The sequence below is a fragment of the Neopsephotus bourkii genome, unplaced genomic scaffold (genome assembly GCF_033783945.1).
Source record: "Neopsephotus bourkii isolate Nb327-2 ecotype Australia unplaced genomic scaffold, CSIRO-AGI_Nbou_v1 NB_756, whole genome shotgun sequence".
In the NCBI taxonomy this organism is placed as follows: domain Eukaryota; kingdom Metazoa; phylum Chordata; class Aves; order Psittaciformes; family Psittacidae; genus Neopsephotus; species Neopsephotus bourkii.
The window spans coordinates 2,988,009-3,003,063 of NW_026901254.1; the positions used below are offsets into that span (position 1 = coordinate 2,988,009).

The 15,055-nt window shown below is 35.1% G+C and overlaps 1 protein-coding gene across 2 annotated transcripts in view; it reads left to right on the forward strand.

Annotated features, from left to right (window-relative positions):
- The window catches only part of CSMD1 (CUB and Sushi multiple domains 1), a 1,128,271-nt gene that overhangs the window by 889,143 nt on the left and 224,073 nt on the right, over positions 1–15,055 (forward strand). For both annotated transcript variants that reach the window (XM_061354960.1, XM_061354961.1), the window contains exons 22-23: positions 7,194–7,363; positions 14,760–14,916. In XM_061354960.1, coding sequence (XP_061210944.1) covers positions 7,194–7,363; positions 14,760–14,916 — 327 coding nt within the window. The remainder of the gene's footprint in view (positions 1–7,193; positions 7,364–14,759; positions 14,917–15,055) is intronic.

Here is a 15,055-nt window from a genome sequence, read left to right on the forward strand (position 1 = left end):
AAAAGCTACAAGGCGAAAGAGTGACAAGTGGGGTGAGAAAAGTATGATTTAAAAAACAATGGCAGTCACTTTTTAGGAGACACCCAGTGTTAACAGTGGTTCTGAATTCAGCAGTGCCAGGTGAGAACAAGAGCACTTGAACCAAAGTCAAGGCAGCCTGGCAGTGTGTACGTGAAAGTTTACAGGCTCACAAGTGAAGGGCTGCAGAATTGGAGGTGAAGGACTAACATTACAAAGATTAAGGCACTGTGTCACAGAGGTGCTATGGAAACACTGTGTGTGCACCTCTGCTTGATAGAGAATTCTCATTAAAAGGAAGCTTCATCTCTTTACACTGCATTCGACACTGTACATGAAGCTGTGCTTGAGTCCAGCCATGTATTGTGTCTGCCCTGCAGAAGTCAGATGCGCAGCTTTTAGAGACCTCTCAGTGACTGTGGAGAAAATTTTTTTTTTTTTTTTTTTGTGTGTGTGTGTGTGTGAAGACAGAGCATAAGGATGCTTGATTCGGCTTTATCCAGGATCCCCTTTACTCTTGTTTTAACATTGCATGACCATCTCACAGAGTTGCAATATTGTCCAGCAGAAACATAAAGAATTATTGTCTGTCTGAGCTCAGATTGTTCTATTTTATGAACTGCTGCACAGTTTTGTAAATATAAAAGTTGCTCTGCACTCAGTAGAATGCTTGTGCCAGAGAAGACTTTAATCTGGCAATTGTACTACTTTTATTTGATCTCTGCATTGGAGATGCTTAGGATCCTGTCAAACCTTTTAGCAAGATGTATGGAAGAAAAATAATAAAGCAGACTTTTCCATTAAACAAAGCTACAGTTACATTCTACATGAACTGTATTTCAAAGCATTTCAAGAAACCCTGGGTTTTGTTTGTTTTATAGAATTTGTGTTCAAATTCAGGAAGTGTTTGATGATCCACCCTCTGTAGTTTCCTTTTATCCAATTTCAAGTGAGACAATAAAAGTAGAAGAAAAAGGTTACTTATGTAAATAGAATTTAAGTAACTTTATTAAGCAAAAGAACAAAGAAATAGGGTCAAGTAGCTGTTCCAGACAGATTGCTCTCACTGCAAGTTCATAAGAGAACAGTTTGATAAGGTAACTTTTTCCAGTTTGCAGCGTCTGCAGCAAGATTATAACAGACACTCAGAAACTGTAGTGGAAATCAAGCATATAGTTCCTCCTCTAAAACCTTTTACAGGTGGACATAGGTGGCATACACTAAGTAAGAGTATACCTTTTGAATTCTAAGTTGGATACCTTTAATTTTAGTATAAATAAATAAAATTTAAAAGCACACAAGATTCAAAAGTTGTAATAGAGAATTTGATTCATCTGCTTTTATGTAGTTTTTACCTTTTGAATCATAGAGCCAGTACCGTATAGATTTTTCTTTTAGAAGAAGAGTTTAAGGGACTGTGTCTTTTGGATGCAGTAGCTTGGCATACTTCCATAGCTTGGCAGATCTGAGAAATACAGAATCTGAATTGGAACCATATAAGCAGCTGACATTTAAAGACGAAAATTTGTTCAGTATGTGCTAGTTTAAGCTATTTAACGAGCCATTTAGATGTGATAGTAGTAACTTTTTTAAGCCCTTACAGGCAAACTGTGTAGAAAGAGTTTGAGAGCTTAGATTTTAGAGAATTTATTCTTTGTTTAGAAACAAAAGCACAAACATCTCTAGCACTATGAGAACATCTTTATTTAAATTAGCTACATTAAATTAGTATACATTACAATTCAGTTACAACAGTTTTGCTGCATACAAAAGAGTATATTCTTAATGAAGTAATTAAGGTCATTATCCCTTGCTCTTCATTCTTACCTAAGGATGCACAGCTGTTTATTGAGGACAGCACAGAGTTATCCCGTTTTTAAAATACAGATGCTTAAAATCTAATGTTTTATAATGGAAATAAAAATGCATACCTGGGTTTCTTTTCATGTTTGAATGATTGTTTTGTAATTCTTCAAATTAGGAAACTAGATTATCCAGGATGTTTATGATGTGTGTTTAGTGCTATTTCATTGTTTAGAATCTAATTCTTTTACAGTCTCAATAAACTTTCATATTTAAATTATCCTCACTTTTTATTTATACTCCAATTTCAATCAGATCCTTTTAATATGAAAATATCCTCTTAATTTTATGCATCTTTTCAGAACACAGTAGGTACTATTTCTTCTTGTTTCATCAAGAGTGTGCTTACCTTTCTTTCTCCCTAAGACTCAAAATGATTATATACGAGTTGCATTAATACCCCTATGCCCTTCCTAGAAGAAAGAGAAGTCTCTCTTATCCTTCAGAATAGAAGCTTTTTCAACATTTCTTATGACGTCTTAAGAATAATCAGACATTTGCTTTCATAAAATAGAATTTGCTGCTAGTTTTCTTTATTTACTAGTCTATTTTCACTCAAGCCAGACTTTTATTTGTATTCTCTGCTGAAAAATTGCTGCTATTATCTTTATTTTGTGTTTTGACACACAAAAAATCTAAAATACTTGAGAAAATTGAAATAATTTTATGATAAAATGACAAGTGTATCTTTTACATTTAATTTAAAAAGTGGATTTAGGTGCTAGTGACCATATTGATAATAAAAATCCTGGTAACTGAATTAATTTCTTTTGTATCTTGAAAAAATTATACTACTACAGGAAAGATAGGAAAGCAAAATAAAGAAGACATCTGTATTACATCATATTACAAATTTTGGTGCTACATCTTTTTATAGCAATTTTTAAGTATTACATCATAAGCAGATTTTAAGTTCTTAAATTGTACCTACACTAGTGCTATAGTCTAAGCACATCACATAATCTGACAAAGAACATTATGAAATATATCCCTTTTCTTTAAAGGCTATATCTGGAGGAGATAGTCCTGAAAATACTGTTAACATGGAACATGTTCAGTGTTTATTTTATAGTATGCTTGTTCATTTAAATTCACACTGATTTTTCCAAGGCAAGGTTGTGGATCAAAGTATGGAAACAGAACATCAACTGTAATTACTTTAAGATCAGTAAAGATTATTTTGCATGGCAAATTCTGTAGCTGTCAATGTTTGCACAATTTGAAGACTTATTAATAGTGGTACAGTTTATTTTTATCAGAGAAAGGGGTCATGTGAATTATATTTAATAAATGAGAATGCAAGCAGATAAGAGATTTTTATTTTTTTTTCTTATATAGGGGGCATGAGAAATGTTTTATCTTTCATCTCTTTGGGTTGGGGAGGCAGATCATTCCCTCAGGATGAGGGCAGGTCTCTTGAACTCAGAAGGAATATGAAAAGCTTTGATGTATAGCAGTGTCATGAAAGAGTAAAAGAAAGTCCACTGTAGCCAAGAACTAAAGAGCTTTTTCAGTATCATATGAGAAGATCTGTCTGCTTAACCTGAGGTACTAAAATGAGTAGTTACTCATAGAGCACATGTGCTAGACAAGGAATGTTGCATGACCTTTCAAGAGTGATTGGCAGGTATTTATTTTTCAGTTACCATAGGCAGATGAGACATATAACTTCTTTGTACAAAACTTGATCAGTCAAAACTTTCATCGAAATTTAAGATATGGACTCATTTCCCTTGTTTCTGCAAAATAATTTTAAATTATATCTGATGCAGATATAATCTTGCAGAATGATCTTGCCAATGTGGCTAACAGCTGTTGTTTCATTTTACATAAAGAATTAAAGATTAACTGGAGGCAATAAAAGTGGAAGTGAATGTTAATATATTTTTCCAGTCTAGTACTTGGTAACAGTAATTCACATGGTAAGAGTGAATGATGATTTGGGGGTTATTTCAGAATTTTATTTCCCAACAGTTTAATGTATGAACTTCCTTAAGGAAGTATTCCTTGTTTAATGCCCAGCCCATTATGCTAAAGAGGTTAGCCAGCATTTGCTCCCTTTGTGACAAACTGGGTTTCTAATCCCTTTATGTGCAACAGAAGTCACAGGAGATTCATGTTGAAATCCCCAGAGGCAAAGTGAATTGAAGTGTTACACATTCTGGCTGCATATGTTAATTACCACACAAGAAAGCAGTAGCTGTATCAGCTACTGTAGACATTTTTAAAGAAAAAACCCCACATATCATTTCCTATATTACTGAGTAAAAGATTAGGTCCTTGAAGGGGAGAGATGTCTTTGCTTAAGCTTTTCCTGCTGGTGAGACCAGACTCAGTATTGCTGTTCATGACTGCTTTTTGAGTTTTTAGTTCCTCACTGTGTATAGGGAGCTTGTGCAGGAATGCTTATAAAAAAACAAGTTGAAGTCCTTAGGGCAAATATTCCTTTGTGTATCTGGACACTGATCACAGATGAAATATTTCAGGTGCTAGGACACCTGATCTCCAAGAAGAGATCTACAGGAAAACCTTATCTAGAACTGTGACATGTTTTGTATAATTTTCCTGTTGAGGGAGGGCAGTTGACAAAGAAGGGCTTGCTTTTCTTTGGAAACCTCTTTCTGGGGGCTCTCAGTGATTTAATGACTGACATGAGATGAGCTAAGAATCTTGACTGATCAGAGAACTTGAGCAACCCTTTGTCCTGCTAACAAAGGGAAGGACAAGGCCTGATGAAACTTCATAGCTGTCAGGTATTTGAGAGGAGGTAGTATGTGCTGGTAACAGAATGTGGTTGTGTAGCATGGGTTGGAGGTATATGAGTGCCAACTTGAGCTCAAAGAATTTTTTTAAGTAATTAAATTTCAGTGAATAGCTAATTGCTTATAGCAGAGAACATGTCTGCTTCTTGGAGAATGTGCTATAATTTAGAAGAGGCGTAATATTGTAGTCAAATTGCCATGGTTTTGAACTTTGGAATATAGACTTACCAGAGCAGGAAATTTGGCCAGGTCTACATTGGCAAAAATTGTACATTTATTACTGCATATGTCTTAGTGGTTTATAATCAGTCACTGAAACAAAATGTAGAATTGATCCATAATATTTCCTTATTTTCTTCTCCAGCATTTTACTTATATATTTTCTAGTTCTATAAAGGAGGTAGATAGTAAGATACCAATGCAGCCAAAGGGAATATACATATTTTTGCATGGTATCTTTACTTAAGCAAACACTTGCAGAATGCTTGTGTAGAGTTCTGGTGTCATAAAGACAAGAAGATATACGGATGGGTCTAAACATGTCTGGCATTAATACTGGTATTGCTTTGAATTATATAAATTTAATTATTTCCACCTTCTTCCTAAAAATCAAAGAAAAAACAGCTGCATATGAGCAATCCTTTACCAAAGAAGTATCAAACTAAAAATCTAGTTTGTCTGCTACTGTTCATTGAAACATATAGAAAACTTAAAGTGACTTTAAGCGTGTTAGAAATAACTGATGTATTCCATACTCCCTCACAAAGGAAGAGTTCATCTACCTGAAGTCTGGTGGCAGGAGTTGTTATTCCCCAGCACTCTTCTGCCTGTTAAACACAGTGCAGCTCAGGGCCTAAGGAAGCTAAGGCAGTGGAGAACATAAAGCTCTGTTTTAAAGTAGCAAATGGATTCCAACTTATGTGTTGAATGAAAGATTCTGAGCTATCTTATTGATGATTTCCTTCTTCACTTGGACTAAGGAGATATGCAGTGTAGAGTAGAAATAAGGCCCTGAGTAAGACTGTGACTATCTTATCCCCCTTTCCCCATCTTCCCCCTTTCATCTTTCCCTCTCTCCTTTCCTTTTTCCTTCCATCTCTCCTAGCCTCCTTCTTTTTCTTCCTGCCTTTTTTCTTCAGATTTATTATAGGAAGGAAGTCTACATTACAGAAAAATTCACTGGTTTTAGACTTTCCAAAAGCAAGAAGCACATAAGTTTGATGGTTTCTGTGAAGGCCTTGGAAATGTAAATACAAAATATTAAGATTGTTGATTTGTAAATGTGAAACATACATTTCTCCCTGAATATGTTCAAATTAATTACTTTCTCATATATTTTTCTTGTCTATCTTTACATTATACTTTCAAAATAATTCTTTACATAAATACTTTCTAAGCTATATTCAGTTTTATATAACATTATAAGCACACTTCCAATAACATTTATAGAAAAAAAAAACATTTTTTTTTCAAACTGATCACATCTTTGGTAAAATATATATATGTTGATTTATAATTATATATTAATTTAACATTTTAACTGTTATAACAGGCTTTTACCATACTCTGAATGAGGCCTGAATAATGTTTAGGTCAAAATCTATTTAACACAACATTTTTTATCTTCAGAGTGAGCAAGGAGATATAAATACCAATCTCATCCACCTTAAAAAGAAGTAGATTAATATAGTATGTTACTGTAGGGTTTTATAAGGTGCTTTCAGGCCATTTTTGAGCATTTTGAATATTTGTTTGAGCAGTGCACCAATATTACTTTCTACTTTTTTGGATGTTTTAAGTGCTGAAATTTATATTGCATATTTGGAATAATTTTATTAGTCTTCATTAAGAACTCAAACTGAGCCCATGGGCTGGAAGCATACCACTCTTCATACACACTTTATTCTCTTCTTTGCTGGGCAGAAATGACAAAAATGCCTACTGAAAGTGCCAGTAAATTCTTACCACAGATGGCTGTGAAAAAGACTCACCTACTCTTTACCCAGAGAAGAAGGAAGGTGTCTGCTTGGCCCTGACTGATGTCAATAAATGTTGGTTTGGTTTTTTGAGTTTTTTTCATTTTGTTTTATTCCTGGTAGAGAAAAACATGTTTGAAAGGTCTTGAATTACTGCCAGATTCTTTTGTCTCAGCATTTTCTAATACTTATTTATAAGGCTGAATAGGGAAGTAAAATCACTGTTACATGCACTTGAAATGTTTCCACAATAAGTATATTTTAACAAAGCATCAAATTTTTATGGAATCTGGCTTAATCGCATTATAGGTTAGTCAGGAGGACTAGGGGATAACTACGAGGTAAAGGGAATCACGTAAAAGCACCGATGTGCACCTAATAAACGTACCCAATCAAACACAGTAGATAGCAACTTTAGTAGGCTTTCTGGGAGTAGATGAAATCCAGTACAAATATACATTTGCTAGATAGCCTATTAGAGATCTTATGGAGTCTAAAAATTATTGCAAACAACACATATTTTCTTGAAATGGATAATTCACTTCTTTTTTTTTAAATGTGTCTGTTTCTTTAGCTGAATGTGGAGCAACTGTCTCTGGAAATGAAGGAACATTGCTGTCTCCTAATTTCCCATCTAATTATGACAACAACCATGAATGTATCTATAAAATCGAAACAGAGGCTGGAAAAGGGATCCATCTTAGAGCCAGGAGCTTTCAGCTGCATGAGGGAGATATTGTTAAGGTAAAAATAATTTTACTTTCTACCATGCTCAATATTCATATTGCATGAACAACTCTGCCTTTAGCACCAATTATTTGTGTTTTATTTCTTATTTCTTTCACTTCCTCACACAAAATGAATAAATTCTATGTTGAAAGCCTCACTTTCTTTATACTAGGTTCAATTATTTATACTAGAGTCAAAGAAAGTATAGGTGACATTAAGAATTTAGTCACATTTATAGAAGTATTAGGCTGTTTACAGTGGATTAAAATCTAAAAAAAATTCCTAAAATGTTAACTTGGATTTTGAATACTTATGTGTCTATATTGTTTTCTCTTTGCAGCAATGTTTATGTGTAGCACAGTGATTACTTAACAAAAGACAGGTATTAATTTTGGTACCTTTTTGGTACGTTTTTATTTTCTTTGCCTTGCACAGAACTATTCATTTGTATATTTGTTTTGTTTTTTTGGTTTGGTTTGGGTTTTATTCTGAAATAAATTAATTCACTCATATGAATAGAAAAAAAAGCAAGCTAACATGTAGCATTGTGATATTGTCTAAAAGTGTAATTACATAAAATTGTTTTAATTCTTTGTAGGTAGCTTTTGAACCATGGCCTAAATACCTACAGATTTAGAACATCTAGCATGCTTTTCTATAGCATGGACATAATCTGTCTTTTCTTAATAATGGCTGCTGTGTTCTTGTGTGTAGTGAAAATCATGACATTCGTGTGGAGTGTTGAGTGTACATGAAATTACTCTTTCCAATTTGTGTCTCTGAATTTTCAGAGTGAATTGGTATTTTAAATCATCAAGTATTCAGAACTGAGTTAGCAATTTGCTTTCTGGGGATCTCACAGAAACCCATTTAACATGTCAGAAAATGCTGTCTATGTTTCTAACTTGATTTTACTAGTTTTATTTACACTGAATGCTTCTCACAAGGAGGTTAAAGATAATGTTATGGATGAAATTTTGGTGGCCATATTTTAATCCATTTTTATCATCTTAAGAGACTCCTTATTTAAGTATGAGAATTCAATTTGAAGTTATACATTTCCTGCAAAGTCCTGCAAAATTCAAAGGCTTTTAGAGATACAATAAAGGGGTGGGTGGGTGGGGTGGGGGGTACGTAAATACTTTAAGTATTGGCTTTATTAATGCAGAAATTCAGATCTTGGCTATATACCTGGGTTTGTTTTTTTTTTAGCAAATACAGACTGGATTAGACCAAGAAATAAGTAAAACAAAAAAATCCTAAACAGTATTAGAAAGTTGCAGCATTTTCTCCATCTTTACTCATAAAATCATGCTTATGTTGCCACCATGTGTGAAACACTGCAAGACCTTGGCCTGCTCTTTTCCTTTTAGATCAAAGAGAATTGAGTAGGTGGGCAAAATACGTAGTCCACATTGTCCTGGAGACCTGTCTTCCATGGTCTCGCAGTGCAGATCCATGAAAGTATATTTACTCTGAACAGATGCAGCAGACAAGAACGAACTTAATTGCCCACTGAGCTGCTTGGAAATAGTACACAAGTCTCCCAGAAGCTTTGCACATATCAAGGTTGTAAATAATTTAGTAAACTACCTGAAGAAAAAAAAATAAATTTGAAAACCCTAAACAAGCATTCAAGGAACACATCCTTCAGAACATTTTATGAATAATGTCAAACATCTTTAGAGATGTTCCCTGGAGGTGTAAGAAAGATTTGCCTGAGAGAAAGCTGTTCTGAGCAATCTGTTGGATACTTTCTTCTTTCATAGATCTGTTAGCACGATACTCATGAGGATCCAAAAGAAGCAAAGGCAAAATTGTGGTGATGTCTGTACTGCAAGACTTTTCTATAGTTCTGAGGCAATATAGAATAAATAAACTGTATTTATACAGTTAAGCTCTCTTCCCCCACAGCCTCTCCATAAGCTGTCTTTATAAAAATATATTTCCTCTCCATTGCCATGCCAGGATGTCTTTTTACGTGGAATCAACTCTTGATCTAGCCACCAGACTTACCCAGACATTGTCTGGAAGACTGCCAAAAAATGTTCTGGAGGTTGAACAGATTGTACAATCAAATTTTAATGTTTGGGGTTATTTTTTTGATGTCTTAGCTTTGTTTATATTAGTGGCTAAAGTATCTCTAGTATTCAGGTTTTATTAACTTGTCCATGTAGCTTCTGATTTCTTTAGCTGATCTATGGGAGATACTTTCTAGACTGAACCAAAAGTTCTTTACAGTCTTGCCATGCAAGATGATGCTAACTGCCTGCTTGCCACTAAAAAGACATGTTGTGATGATTTAAAGTCTGCTAACTGAAAGCAGAAGACATTCCAGCAAGCTGGCGTAGGAAGCCAGCATGAAGAATTTTAGTTTTTCAAAACAATGCCAGTTATCTTGAAAACATGTGTTACCTTCCTGAGTTGACCCAAGTGGTCCATCTAGCTTGCTATGGTAATATATGTTAATATAGCTTGGTGTGCTAATATATGCAAATATAATCCAGTTTCCTGACTAATTCAGGGCTGACCAAAAGTTAAAGCATGTTATTAAGGGCATTGTCTAAAAGTTTCTTAAACACTGACAGGCTTGGAACATCAACCTCCTCTGTTCCATGGTTTGACCATCCTCTCAATAAAGAAATGCTTCCGAATGTCCAGTCTAAACATCCCTTCATGCAGCTTTGAACTATTGCCATGCATTCTATTCCAGGGTACCAGGGAGAAGAGCTCAGCACCTCCCTTTCCACTTTGCCGCCTCAGGAAGCTGTGAAGAAAAATGTGCCTTAGCTATAGCTGCATGCTTAAATTAATAATCTACTCTCTTCTTCCTCTTCTTGTTCCTATCCTGATTTGCATGGGAAGGAGATCTGAGCATGTGAGGCAGAAATAAATTTTCATGTGCTCTGGCAAGATCTACAGTCTGAGCAGTTGGGAAATTAAAGATACTCTCCAAAGGCTTACCTTTGCCCACAGCTTTGGCAGGGCTGTGGACTTCTGAAGTGTGTTTTCTTCCCTAGATGTACTCTAAATATGAGAAAATATGTTATAAACATCAGCCTTTTATCTTGTGTCTGCACAGAAGAAAGCCTCAAGACTTGCCTTACAGGTGTCTTGCAAGGGGTGCACTAAGGCTTAAGAGTACTTACAAACTTTGTGCTGAAATGCAGGGTGTTTTCCCATATGAACATCTTACTCTGTTTTGAAGAAAATATGTACGTATGTGATGTTGCACTGGGTACTGATGTCCAGGTTTTGTTAACAGGGGGAATGCAGGGGTGCCAGACACAGCTAGTTCCAGACGCATCCAACCCAAGCACTGCAGAGCATGGCTGAGCCAACCCTGCAGATGGGGGTGCCTCTGGGGAAGTGTGTGTAAGAAAGGGCAAAAAACACTGTGCAGTAGCGTCTGAGAAAGAGGAGTGAGTAAAACAACCCTGAGAAACAACCCCTATTGAAAATGCCAAGGTTGACCCAACACAAATGTCTAGGAAATACACAGTATTGCTACTTATAGAATCATAGAATAGTTGAGGTAGGATTGCTAAGAATTTCATGAGGATGTAATGAAAAGATCTGGGAATATATATATAGGAACATTCATTAACAATGTCAGCAAGCTGTACAGGAATTATCTCTCAAGCCATCAAAGCAATATTTTAAAAGCATTTCCCTTTGGGATAATTTTATTCCATAAATATCTCTGTAATTAAGGAAAATTGCAAAGTTTAGTTGTAAGTAATTTCTTTTCACTGTCAGAATGAGAAACTGATGTTTAGGAAAGTCTATCCAGCATTTCCTTCTCCTTCAGGTGTGTGTCTGTTTTTACATTTCCACAGCGGGTGCAGATACATTAGCAGTCTTATTAGAGCATTTTGTCTCATGAATAATTGTAACACTGTCCTCTTGCTTGCATATGTTTATCCCAGCAGTAGAACAAGCACTTTCTTTTCAGTTCTTCACAAATGTTTAGCTGAAATGGGGCATCCCTGAATGCTTAGGCTACATTTATCCTAGTGCTCCAAACAATGCTGTGATCATTCCCTGCTGCACCTGAGGCCAGCTTCTGCCTTTGACTGCATCGATAATGTTAAACTCTCAATCTTACAAAACAAGGTGGCTCACCCAAGCTGTCTCTCAGAAACAGTCCCTGGCCTATGTGGCTCCTGCAGTAATGCTTTCTCAGGAAAGATTTGTGAGGGTCTTAGTGAGTCTGCATTAAATGCTTTCCAAGGGTGTACTGACAATAAAATACTGTGTAGACAATCAAGTTGTGGTGACTGGACTCCTACTCAGGCATTGTTTACATGCTTTGAAAATATAAATTGCCTTTAGCTGTGTATATTCAACCAACTTTACTGTTGGCAGGCACAGGTGCAAATACTGAGGCTGTGGTACATAGGGAATAGCATACAATTTTCAAAGGTATTTCTAACATCAGTAAGACTGGTGCATGAGGTAGGGTCAAAACTAATGCTTTCAAGAAGAGTATGTGCAACTTAATGATTATAATTCACGGGCAAAGCTTTCTATAGCTATGACAAGTATTGAACTTTTGGAATCTGAAGTCAAGTAAAGAAACAGAAACAGAATCACCATTTTGAGGAATATGGGAAAAGTGCGTACCTGGATTACCTCTTTATTTTAAAGTTTATCCTTTTTTTACTCCCTAACACTTCAGCTTCCCAATCTCATTGTTTTAACTGCCACTTGAAATTCATAATTTGTTAAAGTGGCTACTTGTGAAGAAATCCTTATAGTGCAATCACCATCAATTTGTTAGAGATAAGAGGTAAACCAGAATTTCATGTCTTTAGTCTATATGGCCAAAAAGACTTCCAATTATAGCAAGTGAATAATATTGCAAATTGGTTCTCCTAAATGAGTTAAACATACACGCTACGTATGAGTGGTGGTGTTTAGACTACTGTATTAAATGTGTTCCTTGGCTATGGAGACAGACGCATGTGACCAAATACAGTGATTGCACACAAGCTGTCTATTGGGAATGGCCCTTGGCCTGTGCTAATTACCAAACCATGACCAAGAATTGCTAGGGAAAATATCTTTTTTTTCTTTTTTTTCTTCCCTGGGGTTGGGTCAAACAAATTATCAGGGTACGCATGGAGGTTCAGTGCTTATATTTGTTCACTACCACTGTTTCAATTACTGGAATACACGTGTACCTCCTTATATCTGTAATGTTAAAAACAGCTGGTCAAGCGTCACCAGTTAAAAATTATCGCAGCTTTTTTTTTTTTTTTTTTTTACAGCTGCTTTCACGTGATCCCTCTTATCTCATTTTTATTTCATAAAACAATGTTTTAATTTGTGTCTGGATTCATCTTGATTTAACTTGCTGATCCTACCAGTCAGTAAGGTAGAACAGTGTTGGAACAGGATGTCTAAGGGATAATTGTAGTAATTAGCTGTTTGCTTTTTCTTTGTTCTTTAAAGATGAATAAAAATAATTTAATTTTAGCAATTTTTATTAATGACAAAAAATAGAACACTCCATTCAAAGTAATCTCTCAAAACAAGTAAAATACATCTGCTCTTTTTACATAGTATGTGTGATCAGAATGTTATTAAAAAATAAATCTTGTGGTAACCAAATGCTTATTTATTTTGTACAATAGATTTCCAGCTCTGATAAAAAGTGTAGTCAGTCTGTGAAAGTGATCTATAGTTCTGTCCCAGGACAATGGTAACAGCTTGGAAGCAGTTTTTCAGATGCTGTTAGCATGGCTTAAAGTCGTATTTCTTCCATGAGATATATATTAAGTATGTGTCAGTGCTTACACGAACCTTAAATACAATTGATTAGGTCTTCTGATAATTTATTTATGTGCCTTGATAAAAGACAGTCTTTGCCTTACTAATAAGGACAGAATGTATTGTTCTATCAATGTCTAGCATGATATATTATTTTTAAAAAGCTTCTCCTTGGGAAGGTAATTTTTAAATATGTGTATGTTTATTAAACAAGATTTATGCTTTTATCTTAAAAAAATCTTTATGCACATTCTTTTTATTATTTTATTTGTTAATGTCAGCACTCAAGATGAATGAGGTGTTTTCAGGACATACACCTACATTGATGGTGTATGCTGATATTTTCTCCACTGAGGAAATAGCTCTGCTTTCAGCTGTAGGTCATCATCCATAAGTGCAGCTGCAGTTGTCTGACCTCTCAAAAGATGCCTTTCTAAGTTTCATTAATGGATTTTACTGGGCATTCAAATAGGAAGAAGTGTCTGTGACCCAAATGTAGCAATTTAGATTGTTAAATGAATCAGTGCCTCCTTCTGGCTGAAATCAGTATAAATTCTCACTGTACCACAAGGTCTGAGAATGGAGAGATGAAGATCCAGAGTTTAATATATTTGTTGTAGTTATAGCTTTTGCTACAATTGGCTATATTTCTACAGTCACTGAAAGACTAAATGTCTACAGTCTCTGTAGACATCTGAGATCAGGGTAAATTGTCTTTTACTTCATATTAGAAACTAGCTGTTCAGATTCCTCACATGCTTTTGAATAAGCATCTGCATGATTTATGGTTTATGTTTTGGAAGTATGAAACACACTTCATATTTGCCAATTTTTTTTCATGAGAAAATAAAGGTGAATAATTTAAAGGAGAAACTGGCTTTTTTAAAAAATTAATCTTGAGAGGGAAAAATAAAAGCCCACAGAAGACTGTTAGGCAGTTAGGGATTTCAAGGTTTTGCAATAAGCAAAAGTAAGTTTTCACACTTAGCCAACTCATTGTACTTGTCCTGTACAGAACAATCAAAAGGTCATTCATTCCAGGATCTGGAGAACTACAGAGGTTAATATTGCTGGTTTTGTTTTTCATTGAAAGATTTCAATAAAGTAACATGGTAAATAAGAATATCTCTACACTTAGTTTGAAAATAGACTCACATACCTTTTTTGAAGATCTATCTTTTTTTGTTACAACCTGTAGTAAGCTAAAAATTACTGCAGGCTCAGAGTCTGATAAAAGGTCTTGAGTATCTCACTTCTGCTGTTGATGTTTCCAGGCAGGAGAGAACAGAGTAAAGGTAAACCCTTACAGCCTTCCTTCAGTGGTGATTTCAGAAATTATATGTCTTTTAGCCTTTGTGAATAATCATGAAAAATAATCTGTATATAAGTATTAATTTAATTCAAGATGAGCTCACAAAACTGAAAAGGAGAAAGACTGTAAAGCAACTTAAGTGTGACAGAATGTTTTATATTTCACTGAACTGCATAACCAAGTGGTATGTACCTCACAAAAGGGAAACATTAACTTTTTGGAGAAACAGTTGGCAATACAGAGTTAACTTATTGTATAAACTAATGTTTTTTCATATATTTTGATTTGATGTCCAGTTTTATACTGTTACTTTGTTTCTACAAGGTATATGATGGAAAAGACAGTTCTTCACGTTCTCTGGGAGTCTTCACCAAAAATGACATGGTGGGAGTTATCCTTAATAGCACCTCTAATCATTTGTGGATAGAGTTTAATACCAATGGATCTGATACTGACCAAGGATTTCAGCTCACTTACACAAGTAAGTAGCTCACAAATACGGTCTGACTGACTGTTCTGCAGGGGCATATATATCACTTAGTTGCAGTGGTTTCTCATGGAATGTTGAAGATAATGTACTCCGTGGAGGGGAGGGGGATATAACACTAAGGATAGCTACT